The following is a 13,053-nucleotide window of genomic DNA, read 5'->3' as shown; positions in this document are numbered from 1 at the left end:
GCAGTGCTGCCGCCGCTGGGAGCTGTAGTCCCGCCGCCGGCGCGGGTTTAAAGGTCCGGCGGGGCGCTCCCCCTGCCCTGCCCATGTCTCTCCTCGCCGCCGCCGTCGCGCAGTCGCTGCCCGGCTCCGCGCGCGGGGCAGGTACGGGAGCGCGGCGGGGTGGCCGAGCGGGGTCTGCGGGGGGAAGGTCCGCGCCCGGTGGCTGCCGCCCCTCCTGCCGCCCCCCGCCGCCGGCCGGGAACCCTCAGGGGTGGAGGGAGGGAGGGAAGGAGGGAGAGGCTGGGCCGCCTGCTCTGTCCCCTCTGTGCTCCCGCAGGGACCCCCTCGGGCAGGAGCATCCCCCGTTCCCTCCGCTGCCGAACAGGTGCAGGCGGCCCCCGCCTCTGCTTGCCGCCGGGCCCCGCCACCTGCCCTCGGGGACAGGGGACCCTGCCAGGTGCCGGCTCCGAGCGGGCTGCTCAGAAGGGCGGTGGCCGGAACGATGGAAGGGAAATTAATTCGTTTCGGTGGTGGTGGTGTCGATGACAACGACAGGCGCCCTTGTAAGTGGCGCTTGGTGCTCGATGGAGGCCCGGTGTCCACAGGCTTCTGTGTGCCAGTGGGGTGAGGGATGACACGGCCGGTGGTAATGGCAGTGCTTTCTTTTGGGTTTTTTGAAGTGCTTCCAAATGGGAAAAAGTCCTTCTGAGGTGCTTTTAAAATTTGTTGCATGTTCAGAAGTCAACTTAGAGCGTCACAGTCTGAAAAACTGCAAATGTAGAAGCTGAAGAGCCTTCGTAGAGAGCAAAGAGGTGGATAGTTTCTGGAAAGAAGTTGCCTTTCCAGTTATCTCCACCACGGGTGTTTGTCTCCTGCCTTCACGTCGTGCCCCCGAAGCAAAGGCCATAGCCTGTTTTTCAGAGGCTGTTGTGACATGACAGATTCTTGGAAAGATTAGTTAGTAAAAATCAACTTTTAATTTTTCTTTCCAGGTATCTTTTTAAAGAACAGCTCCTATATAAAGTTTTGCTACATGAAACTAGTCCCTGTACCTTGTGTAAATTACACTGCAGTTGCTGTTCAAGGTTGTAATTTACAGGGCCTAGCCCGGGGTGCGACTGTGCAGCTGCATCAACCTACAGCTGTTCAAAATCAAGCTTTTGCATGTACGCAACAGCAGACATCAGGTGGAATAGGAAGGGAAGCTTAGGAAATATACTGGATTCTTTGACTGTGTTGCCTTAGCTAGGAACAAATCAGTCTGGTTTTGAGTCTTTGGGGAGAGAAAAGTGTTGTCAAAACGGGTGCAAAATACCTGGTCTTGTAATCAATATTATGTGTATAATAGTAAGGGTGTTGGTTTTTTCTATGCGCTACAAATACCATAAAGAGGAATGCTGAAGTATTTACAGAGATGTAAATGTTCCTTACAGGAGGCATAGAAACAGATAAGAAGAAGGCAGCGACATCCTGTCCAGGAATATTTATTTTGTACTTATTCTTGGAAATATAAAATTCAGTGTTGCTACCACTGCTGAGGAGTGTCAGATGTACAGTGGCCTGAGTAAACCACATGGACGTGACCTCCTGGAAGAGATCCTAATATACACTGTCCCAATTACAGCTGTCTGTGGCATGTAAGAGCAATATTGGATATCAAGAGTTTCTGGTTCCTGTTCTTGGTCTGGGCTAAGCCCATTGTCTATTGGCCAGAACATTGAGCAGCTGGGCTAGCCTAGCTTAGTTTTGTTATGTTTGTTCTCAAGTGTTACGAATGGAAATAGGGAAGCTGGTTTTATTTCTAGGAGTATGTGCTTTGTGCAGTTTCTGTGTTTGCTGTGGAGTTGAAAGGATATGCTGGTTGCCTGCCATTTGTGATAAAGGTCATAGTGGCTAATAATAGCTGTGAAGAATATTTACCTGAAGAAATGGAACCAGAACCCAGGGTCACTTGGCTACCGTTTGAGGCTAAGGAACTGTCTGTGACAAAGGTGGCTGCTTTGCTCTGCCACTGGCACAGGAAGGTATGACAAGAGTGAACTGGACAAAACTTGAATATCAGGTCAAATAGTGAACACTCGGTAGGTTTGTACTTTTTATTTTTTTTCCAAACATGAAAAATAAAAACATAATAGGATACATTAAAGCATAATTGGACAAGCTTTCGTTGTCTTAAACTAAAAGGTGGTAGATTTAGATTGAACATAAGGGATAAATCTTTTACGATGAGGGTGGTAAAACACTGGCACAGGTCGTCCAGAGAGAGGGTGGATTCACCGTTCCTGGAAACCTTTAAGGTCATGTTAAGCAACCTGATCTGGTTGAAGACGTCCCTACTCATTGCAGGGAGGCTGGACTAGAGGAGCTTTAAAAATCCCTTCCGACCCAAACCATTCCATAATGGCAGACCCCTTAACATCCCATTAATAGCTTAAAGACTCTGAAATCAAAAGACTGATTTGTGTTAACTGTTGGACAGCTTGGGGTGTATGTTCTTTGTCTGCTCTTTCCAGAACCAAAGTGTGATCCTAAAATACATATATAACCTAGTGGTTTTAAATTTGTAAAAAAACACTTCCTTACTCCCAGACAGAGCAAGAGTTGTCATTTTATCCTTCTCTATTCTCCTTAGCAAGACAGGATATGCAGCTGCTCTGTTAAAATGCTTGCTTTATTCTCCCCTACAATCTCCTCCTTCACTCTCCCTCACCCCCTTTTCTCTTAATTTTCTTTCCACTTTCTGTTCTTTATGCTTCCTTCTTTGCAGTGGCAATTTCCACTGTAAATCTCAGATTGCCTATTGCATGTTTTTTTCATTTTTAAACTATTGCTTCCTGTATTATCCCTTAATAGATCCTTCTTTGTTTCTTCCTTCCTTTTCTCTGCTGTTCACTGCACTGTGCCTCACTCTGCCATCTCTTACCTGCACCTGGCAGTGAGTGGCTGCATTGGAGCGGAGAGAACTCTCCTGGGAGCAGGCTCTGTTTGGCCAGGGCAGAGGGAGGGAAAGTGGCTGCTCCTCAGGGAGCCTTGCCAGAGCTCAGCTCCCAGACACTGACTGGAGGTAGCAGCCGTTTAAGGTAAATCCAGTAAAACTGCTCGTTTGAAGGCAAGTACAGAACTTAGTGGAAATCACCAAAAAAAGCAATATGAAATGTAGGGCTTAAAATTGAGCCCTAAAATTGACTATTGGATTTACTGCAAAATACTGACTTTTAAAAATATGAAATGGTTTGATAACAAATTTATACATATTTAAGCTTAATAAAGAAGTTGACAAGCACTTACTGAAAGAATGAAGTGGGGGTAGATTAAATATATATGTATATATTACTATTTCAGTGAGGCCTGGAAAAGAGGACAAATACTGAAGGAGCTGTACCTTAATATGGCTCTTCTGACCTGGCAGTATTAAAACTGTGGAAATTATCCACTGTTTACAACAAAGCTAAGTAACCTGGCAATACAGGAGTATGCTGTTTTGGCAAATCTAAATGTTAACTACTACGATAGCAATATGTAAAATTATATTACGAGATCAGTTAGGCATTTTTCATCTGCTTGGTTCCATTTTTTAAAAGATAAGTAGCCCTCAATTAGTCTAAGGTGAAACTAAGTTGAAAACCGTGTTCCTATAGTAAAACTTGGGGGTTTTTTCAGTGCCATAACACTTCATTTTAACCTTCAAGCTAGTTGGAATAGTCACTTTCTGTCAAAAAGACTAGCGTGGTTTGTTTGTCACGGGAGGCTTAAAGAGGCTTAAATTGCTTCATAATGAATTGCTTAAAATAAAAATATATATTTTGTGCAATGTTAATTGAATTAGCTTGGCTTATTTGGGCCTTTCTTACATTTTTTTCTTTGGAACTGGCCCAGGTCAAGTAATTCATATACCAGAGTGAATTAAGCTCTTGTGTTCTGATTCAGCTGTCATTACTATCTTTTAACTTCCAGTTATGAGGGAGCTGGTTGCTAGAAAAAAAAAAATGTTTTCTTCTAGTGGCTAGTTGATCAAAAACTGTCTTTACATCTTGATTATCTTTGGCTCTGGAGTGCTTTTCCTTATCCTGATGATTGATCTATCATGTGAAACTGGCTCCTGGGAAGAACCGACAGAAACAGTGTGGTCCCTTGCTTGTGAATCCTCAAATCATCTGTAAAGCAATAACCCACACGTAAATAGGGACATAGAGGAGGGGCATAGAATGCCTTGAGGCAGCCCTGTGAGAGGTGGGATAGTACAGAAAATTAGGTATTTTCTATTGCTGTAAGAAAGCAGCTTTGCTGCCTTTAATGATTCAGAGTAGCTCAAACAGGTTAGAGCAAGTGTTGAGAAACTCTTAATTACAGTCTTGATTTAGGGCAGGCAGACCATACAGTCCAACATAAACAACAGAGTGCAGAAAGCAGAGACATAAATGCTGGAACAACTCACTTTCAACTGCCCTAATTTATCTTTCTCAGCTTTAGTCATCTCTCTTTCACGCACGAAGCTGTGCATCTTTCATCCTTGGAAAATCAGCCTGCACTTTTATTAAACCCTGTTATTTTCACACTTCTGATTTCAGCTATGTATTTCCTTATGAGCATTACTATTTGGTCTGAATAATTAGTATTATGAATTACCCAGAATAAATATGCAGAATAATTCATGCACTAATACAAAACAGAACACCAAGTGCCAGTGAATGAAATTCTGAAAATTTTGCCCGACCTACATTAATGATCACAATATTAATATCTTATGAGAGGAACTCCTGTCAGGCTGTGTATTGATGTAGAGGCTGGAGATACGTAGATGGTGGGTAGTGAAAGGGAGGGAGGTGAAGTACATGGCACCACCATGTACAGAATAGATGGAATGTTAAATACTAACATTCACACCTTGATTTTCTTCTGAGCAGCTTGTTTTGTTTTGTTTTTGGGTTTGGGTTTTTTTTTGGTAGAATTTTCAGTGTAGTAACAACTCAGTAATGAAAAAGTTGTAACTTGAAAATTGGGAACTATTCAAATAGTACAACTTTTCACCTGTGTTACGATTTTGATTTGTTTTTAAATTTTCATACTTGACCTATTTGTGTTTGAGTTTCAGAATATATTTAGAAATTATGACGCGTGATTATTTAATCTTCAGCTGAGCAAGATGACACAATTTCCTTTGTAATAGCTGTAAATTTTATAGCTGGTATGAGCTTATAATTAATTTCTTATGCTAGGAGTTTGTAAGGGAAGTTTGGAAATACTGGAACTGTTTCTTTGTCTAGCAGTTGTTCTGAATAGGTGGCTATTTGATCTAAATTAAACTGTTTAAGAGCTCATATTTATTTAGTCACTTTCAGCTCAGTCTGACAGATACTTCCTCAGAGCTGATGATTCAGATTGCAGCAGTTTTCCCTGGGAAGAGGGAGTGTGCACAGAATTTTTTTCCTTTGGAGCTCTCTTCCTTTCAGGAAGCAGCCCTGAAATGCTGTCTGTGGGTAAGACTTCAAACCCCATGATTCCTCGGGAGAGCATGCGCTGAAAGCTTCCACTTGTCAAAGGGCTCTTGCCAGACTGGTCGACTATTTGTCATATACCAAACCTGAAAGAAGAAAATAAATATACTGTCCTTTTGTTGATCTTTAAATACAGAAAATCCAAAGGTAACTGTTCCTTAAACATTTCTGTTCTGGCTGCGTGGGTTTCTGCATGCATATGGAGCTGGTATTGCTATGGGGATATATATTTCCTGTACTGGATTGTAGATTTGTACAAATACTTACACCAGCAAATAATCAAGAGTACTGCATATTAGTCCAACATTAGACATTGGCTGGCCTGTCTTTCAAAGTCATTTATTAACCAGTATTTTTTCATTTGGACTGGCTTCATTCATTAAAGGAAGGTCTTGACCTTGACAAGAGGGTTGAACTGTGCAGTGATTTTTTTTGCCTTTAAGAAGCAATATGGAAGGGAATGTGAATCACAGTCCTTAGGATAAAGTTCAAAACTCGCTAGCTAAGTCAAGGTACATGTTTGAAACAACTGCTGTACTAGCCACTATAGATAACCTGGTGACTAACTCATTTAAATATAACTTTATTGACGACAGAATTTTAACATTTCAGCTGCTATGTTTTTCTCTCTAAATGTATTTTTATACTGATAGCTCAGACCCAGGGGAGAGGGATACACATAATCCTTTTGTCCCTCTGATGTGGAGTCATCAGGAGTTTTATGTAGCCTTAGGAGTAATAGTGATGTGGGTAGGAGCGAAGCTAATGGAAAGTTACACAGACAGAGCTTGGTATATTGTGGTTTACTGCAGTACTGCTTTAAAATGCCTTGCAAGGTTCTCTGCACTCCCAGCAGCAGCAGCGCTGCCTGGAACAGATGCAATGGTTTACCCTGTCCTTAGGAGCTTAATGTTGTCTCACAGCATGGTCTACTCAGGAAGCCTTGCTGCTTGCTTTACATATTGAACTGGTAAATCAGGGGGAGCGTAAGCAGTAACTCACTAGATACCAGAAACCTCTCCTGACATTCATTTTAATTAAAATGTGTGTGCATGCCTCAGAAGATATTTCAAGAACAAAAAATGTAAGATACACCTGGACCATCTGATGTCAGAAGGGACAGTGTCGACAGTTTCACACTTTGCTACCTTTCTTAAACAGTTCATTGATTTGGCTTTGCATTGTTACATTACAAAAACAATCCTAAAAAATGCAGTCTTAGGCATGTAAATGTCATATGATGAACTGAATAGCAATGCAGTTAGGTATTCAGCAGTGACCATCTTTGACATAGTTACTCAATTAAAGTAAGTGATTTAGGGCTCGTTTAAAATACTTTTGAGATTTAGAGTGATCTATCTCCTCAATTGACTAAAAGCCTGCAAAATATGGAGGCTCCTGTTGTGATTTCATACAATTGCTGTTCATTGATGTCTGTATAGTATCAGTAGTATTAGGTCTCAAAATAATAACAAAATTGTATGATCTGCCCTGTTTCATATGGAGCACCTTTTTTATCTCTTCTAGCAGATATAAGCCTCAGCAGTTCAACAAAGGTTTCCTTTCTAGAGTTTAAACTTACGCATGGATTTAGCAAATAATTTGCATCACTAGCCTTTGTCTTGTGCATATAAAGATGATTTTTAACATGCAGCATGTCTATATTGTAAATATTTCGATTTTTCCTGGTTTTATGTTTCATTTGAAAGCATCAGAAAGATCATAGTCTAATAATACCTCCCCAGTCTGCTGATTTTGACCTTATGTTTTTCTAATGGGCAAATCACAGATGATTTCATATGGATGTGTATAAATAGAGCGGGTATGTATATAAATAGAGCGAGCAGATAGCTATACCTTCAAGTAAAGGACAGCTTTGATGTAAACTAGCATTTTACGCGGAGAGATCGTAAGGTCAGCGAAGGCAAATCTAACACCCATCGGTGGCTTTGTACCCGAGTGTCTCCGCCCCCCGGCCCCCCTTCCCGGCGGTGCCATCGCCGCCGCTGCCCGGAGCCGGCGCGGGCAGGAAGCGATCGTGCAGCGAGGAGCCGCTCCCGTGTTAGCGCCAGCGTCCCTGCGCGCTTCGCTCCCGTAAACCTCAATCACTGCAAGCCTGCTTCTTAATTAAGGAAAATCGGTGCCCGGCTCCTTTAAAGGTGCCCTAATAGAAAAGGGGGTGGAGAAGAGCGAAGACTGGTGTCTTTTTAACCTTGCTGAAGGACGCAGCAGTATTTATTGACGTATGCAAATAACCAGGGGGAGGAGGTGGAGGAGGAGGGTGCTTGGAAAAACAGGAACCAGAATCAGTTTCTCATTGCAGGGTGAGAGCTCTGAGTTCCGGTGTAAGAGAAAAGAGACGTGGCGAAATTGCTGTATATCTCTGCCCTATAAGCACATCTCTCATTTAGACTGAAGGGAAACAAGGCATCAAAAAGGGTGAAGCATCTTAAAAAATATTTTAAAGGCAATCTAGCACGATCAAAGGTTACATATTCCTAAATGGGGGAGGGGGGAGATTACGGCTTTGCCTTGCAATATGCTGTAGCATAGTACTAGCAATAGGACGAAATTTTTGGCTGGCAATTGATTAAAACGGACTGGCTTGCGGTATGAATGACAATGTTAATAATCTGTCTTTGTGGTTTTTTCCCCTACTGTTTCAGCTGCGCAAACCATGCAGGATGATTTACTGATGGACAAAAGCAAAGCCCAGCCCCAGCAGCGGCAGCAGCAGCAGCAGCAGCAAGATCCAAACTCAGCAGAAGCCCCCTCTACACCCATCTCGTCGGAGACACCCAAACCAGAAGACAACAGTTCAGTGACTAGTATCGGCACATCAGCTCCTTCCCAAAATAGCAAGGAGAAGATGCAGATGGAGTCCCCCATTTTGCCTGGCTTGAGCTTTCACCAGCCTCAACAAGAACCTGCAGCCGGCACCTCCTTGTCTCCCTCGTTTGGCAGCACCTGGTCTACAGGGACCACAAACACGGTGGATGATAGCTTTTTCCAAGGGATTACTCCAGTCAATGGGACAATGCTTTTCCAGAATTTTCCACACCATGTCAACCCTGTATTTGGTGGCACTTTCTCACCTCAGATTGGCCTAGCTCAGACTCAACACCACCAACATCAGCAGCAGCAGCAGCAAGCTCAGCAGCAGCAGCAGCAGCGGAGGTCACCTGTGAGTCCTAATCAGGCACCTTTCGCCCAGAGGAATGCTGCTTACAGCCATCAGCCCATCATGACCAGCAAGCCGTCTTCCTCCTCTGCCTCTTCTTCTTCCTCCTCCAGCTGGAATAACCATCAAAACGCAGCTTGGAGTACACCTTCCAACCCTTGGGGTGGGCTGCAGGCTGGTAGGGACCCTCGAAGGGCAGTTGGAGTGGGGGTTGGCGTGGGAGTAGGAGTCGGTGTGCCCTCCCCCCTCAATCCCATTTCACCCCTTAAAAAACCCTTCTCCAGCAATGTCATTGCCCCTCCGAAGTTCCCGCGGGCTGCACCGTTAACCCCCAAATCCTGGATGGAAGACAACGCGTTCAGGACGGACAATGGCAACAATCTGTTGCCTTTTCAGGTAAATGAATACACGCACCTTCTGCATGATGACAGCTATCACCAACTTGTATTTTTTGTGGGGCTGTGTTTCATGTTACTGTTCTGTCTGAGTGGTATCCCCGTAACTCGTATTTTCATCATATAGTCACCTTACATGAAAGAAGTGGGGTTGAACCTAGGGAGTGCATACACAAAGATTTCCAGTTCTAGCTTAAGGTATACAATCTTATTTTTCTTGTGACTTATTGTTAAATGTGGAGTATGGGAGTTTTTTGTTGTTGCTTTTTGCTTGTTTTTTTAGCATCTGAAAGGTAGGAGCCTTCATGAAAAACAGATTTGGCAGACTATATTCCCTTGGTGCTGTGTTAGAATTCTTTTTTGTATTCTCCCATATGTGAGAAAGCCGAGATGTTGAAATTGCTTCAGTTTTCTACCGGGCTGTTCATTTTCACTAAAGATGCTTCTCGACCTGAAATTCAGCTGATTATTTTATCACCATTGCAATAACTAATTGTCCTCATGTTGTGGTGGGATTTAACGGGGAGTCTGTTGGCAGAAGGCATCCATATGAAAAGCTGTGTACCTCTAATACGTACACCCTGCTGTTAGATTCACAGTGGACGTTTTGAATGCATCTCGAAGCAGCGTGGGTGTGTATGGAAAGCGTGGCGTATCTGTCCTTTCCAGTGAGGAAATGCCTAATACAATTGACATGATTTAGAAATGGCAGGGAGGTATTGTATAGAATAAACCATTTTATGCTGTTCCGAATATTTGCAGAGAAAAGAGACAATAGGACACGACCTTCAGAGCCATATTGCAATGGAGTCTATTTACTAGCTACATAGCTCTGAAATATTTAAAGCTGCAGTGCCCTTCACTGTTTTTTTTTTTTAATCTATGACGACAAAGCAGATCAATTGCAGCTGAAACTGGGCCAAATGGAAGATTTGCAATTTTAATGCAGAATGAAACCTGTCATGGTGTGAAATCCATTTTAAGCTGAAAAAAAGCAGAGCTTGCACTTGCAGTTACATGCATACTAGGTGAAGTGAATCTTGCACCTTTTCTGGATTAGCTGGTTTGGTGTCAGACAGGTCAAAATTTTCTGCTTTGAAATACAGTTAAATCATTCATATGTGCTTGTTCTTTAGGTATTTGTTTTCTCAAGAAAGTATGATCTCTCAAACATTTTTAACTTACCGGTTTGGTAAGAATATCATTTAGATTAACACTTAGTTTTGGAAACACAGTAAAAAAAAATCAAACAAATGCACCCACCCCCCCATTATTTTAGGAGACTGTTGAAGTAAAATATATGCACTTTCCAGGCCTATTCAAAGAGGACATCTTATAGTCAGCCCTGAAATTTCATTTTGCTGCTTCATTCTGTTTAAAGGGAGAGTTGCAATTTTTTTATTGGCTGCCCTAAATGTAGGTGGAGTGGCTTCTGGTGAGCTGCTGGTTAATGTCTCTGAAGCACTGAAGGCTGGAGGAAGATTACACTTTAGACACAATATGCCTGGTGTAAATACTATGTTGCACAGAGCACAGCACCACAAAAGCTAATAGCTCCCGGTCATTTTTTAGGAGTGGGAAATGTGTTTCAATTTACAAGGATTCTTAATTGTTTACATGCAAGACATTACAAATTTTGGTATATTTGAATTAGTAGTGAAAACAACAGTGAATGAACTTATTTCTGTGGTTTGGTTAGTGAGATACATCTTTAATGAATACAGAACTTTATTATTGTGACTGTAAATTGTCACAAATTAAACTGGCAGATATTTACTCATCACGAGGAGAAAAAAAATAGCCAACTGCTTTTAAAGAAAAGTTCTTTTGATTTTGAAATTAAGGTTTCAAAAAAACTGAAGTATTGGCCAATATGTAAATTTGGAAACTTGTTTTCTTCTCTGTGAATTTAACCTGGTGTTTTCATGTTCAACTGAAAGCAAATGCCTAGGCTATTCTCAGCACCAGCTGGTATAATAGTCTGATTTCAGAGACTCAGAACACTTGTATTTTTTTTTCCTGCTAGGTTCCTTTTTTCTTTTATACAAGCTGCTGAATTTTGCTTATTAAAAAATTTAATCTGGGTTAATGTTAATTGCTGCTATACTTAACGAAATGCCAAAGACACCTTGAAACCACCCTCTTGGTAGGAGGCAACTCTTTAGTTACACTGATAAAAATGTAATTCATGTTCGTCTCAGAGTTGAATATTTGCTGCCAGGGTTTTGGTTGCCTTTTTTCTTCTTCCCCCCACCCCTAAATTGGGCAATATGTTGACACAGTCAGTTCTGCTTGTCAGCACTATCAAGTAGTTCTGGCAGGTTTATCCGTTTACGTCTGCCACCCTCCATAACTGCATGGTTTTGAGCCACTTTAGAAATACCTGCCAGTAAACTTTCTAGCAACACACTTATGCACATTAGCAAGCTCCTTGTGTTAACCTGTTGTTTCATGTTAAGATTGTGAGCCTTTCTAAGAAAGAACACTGTTAATGGGTTCACTGTTTGAAATAACATCAGGGAGAGTTATTTTGCAGTTCAGGTCTTTGCAGTGATCACAAATTTTGGTCAGAAAAGATCTATAACCAAGATTCGTGTTCTGAGTCTATAATATTTGCAGACAGTTGATACTCAGCTAATGGTATATTTTGTTCTAGGAAAAATGTTCAATTTGAAAATGTTTCTCTTTAAACATGCATATAAAGCAATATGCTGGATGTTTTCATCCCTTAATTTGAGTAATTCTTTAGTGCATCATCTTGTATGTCAAAACCAATGGGTGTCTGTCTCAAGGAGCCGTGCTGCAGAATATATCAGAAGATTTAAAATACCACTTGGTAGGAATTCTGCAGGTGCTTTCCTTGTGATTGGTGTGGAAAGGCCACTAAAAGTGCTTTGAAGGAGACTACATTCATATACTTACTCAGAAGAATTGACTGCAATGTGTTTTAAAAAATGGAGTTCCAAAGCTGATAGTTGAAAGGAAAGAGAGAAGTGATCAGCCTGGAATGAAATGTAATGTAGCAAGTAAGGGTTGGAGATGAGATCATGGGAACAGATGTGGAACTAGGCCAGATAGGAAATACAAAAACATGGCCAGCTTGTTCTTCTGAATATTCTTTGGCTTCTGAGTGGTTCAGGTGTAGGGTCTCTGGCTGTCATGTGGAAGTGGTCGTGTTCTGCTATTGTGTTAGGTGATCCTCAGCTCTGGCATTTGAGGCTGGCATGAACTGATTTTCCCTGGGATGCCGTTCTCCTGGCACTGGCTCAGATCCATTTTCCAGCAGAGCGGTGGGGCTTGTACAGAGCTACTGTCATCTCCTGCTTCTGAGCTGCTCCCACTGTTCTATTTCCCTTCTCTTGTCTCAGGTAAATAGTGCATTTCTTTTGGCTTTTGGCCATGTGAAGATATTGGGAACACAGCTTGTGGGGTTAGGAGGATTGATAGTGCCTGAAATAGATCCTTGGAGGCAAGGATAAGAAATTCTCTTTGCAGGGAAGATGGAGAAGGAATTAAATGTTTGCAGGCCAGTATTCTAATTAAGAATGTCTACCTTGTGGATTTTTAATCATAACTACACTGCAACAATTTTCCAGAAACTGTGCTGAGTTTTGCTGTTTTCCAAGTAAGGTTCTTTAGAAACAAGAAATGCATTGCAGTTTGTTCTCTGAAGATCCTGGCATGCATCAAACTATTCTTGGCAGCTTTACTGATAAATATTTCTCTAGCAGAAATAAATAAGGTGGTGTTTATTGTGTGTAAAGATAGTTTTAACATGCTGTCTTTCGCAGGGAGACTGAGTAAGAATTTTTGGAGAAGTGTTTTGGTGAGGTGTTTTTTTCCTCATTGTTTCCAATTGGAATTAGTTTGGACCAGATAAAATTATAAGCTAAATTTAGAAATTTTATATAAATTCAATATTTCATATTTAATCAAAGTGCCAATTCTAACATGCAGTGTGTTTGTGTTTAAATATAAGTGCGTATATACGTATAAATATAGA

The 13,053-nt window shown here is 41.7% G+C and overlaps 1 protein-coding gene across 5 annotated transcripts in view; it reads left to right on the top strand.

The window, feature by feature from the left end:
• Nucleotides 1–74: 74 nt before the first annotated feature.
• Nucleotides 75–13,053, top strand: part of CPEB3 (cytoplasmic polyadenylation element binding protein 3) — an 83,338-nt gene continuing 70,359 nt past the window's right edge. For 2 of the 5 annotated variants that reach the window (XM_066191175.1, XM_066191173.1), the window contains exons 1-2: nt 7,624–7,798; nt 8,141–9,051. In XM_066191175.1, coding sequence (XP_066047272.1) covers nt 7,720–7,798; nt 8,141–9,051 — 990 coding nt within the window. In that variant the 5' untranslated portion in view covers nt 7,624–7,719. Of the gene's footprint in view, nt 142–5,548; nt 5,622–7,623; nt 7,914–8,140; nt 9,052–13,053 lie in introns of those variants that run through there. The other 3 variants (XM_066191174.1, XM_066191177.1, XM_066191176.1) reach the window with 3 other exon arrangements.

Source organism: Chamaea fasciata, unplaced genomic scaffold (genome assembly GCF_029207755.1).
Source record: "Chamaea fasciata isolate MVZ Bird 193981 ecotype frontalis unplaced genomic scaffold, bChaFas1.0.hap1 SCAF_9, whole genome shotgun sequence".
Taxonomy (NCBI): Eukaryota; Metazoa; Chordata; class Aves; order Passeriformes; family Sylviidae; genus Chamaea; species Chamaea fasciata.
This window is presented reverse-complemented; position numbering and strand designations above follow the sequence as displayed.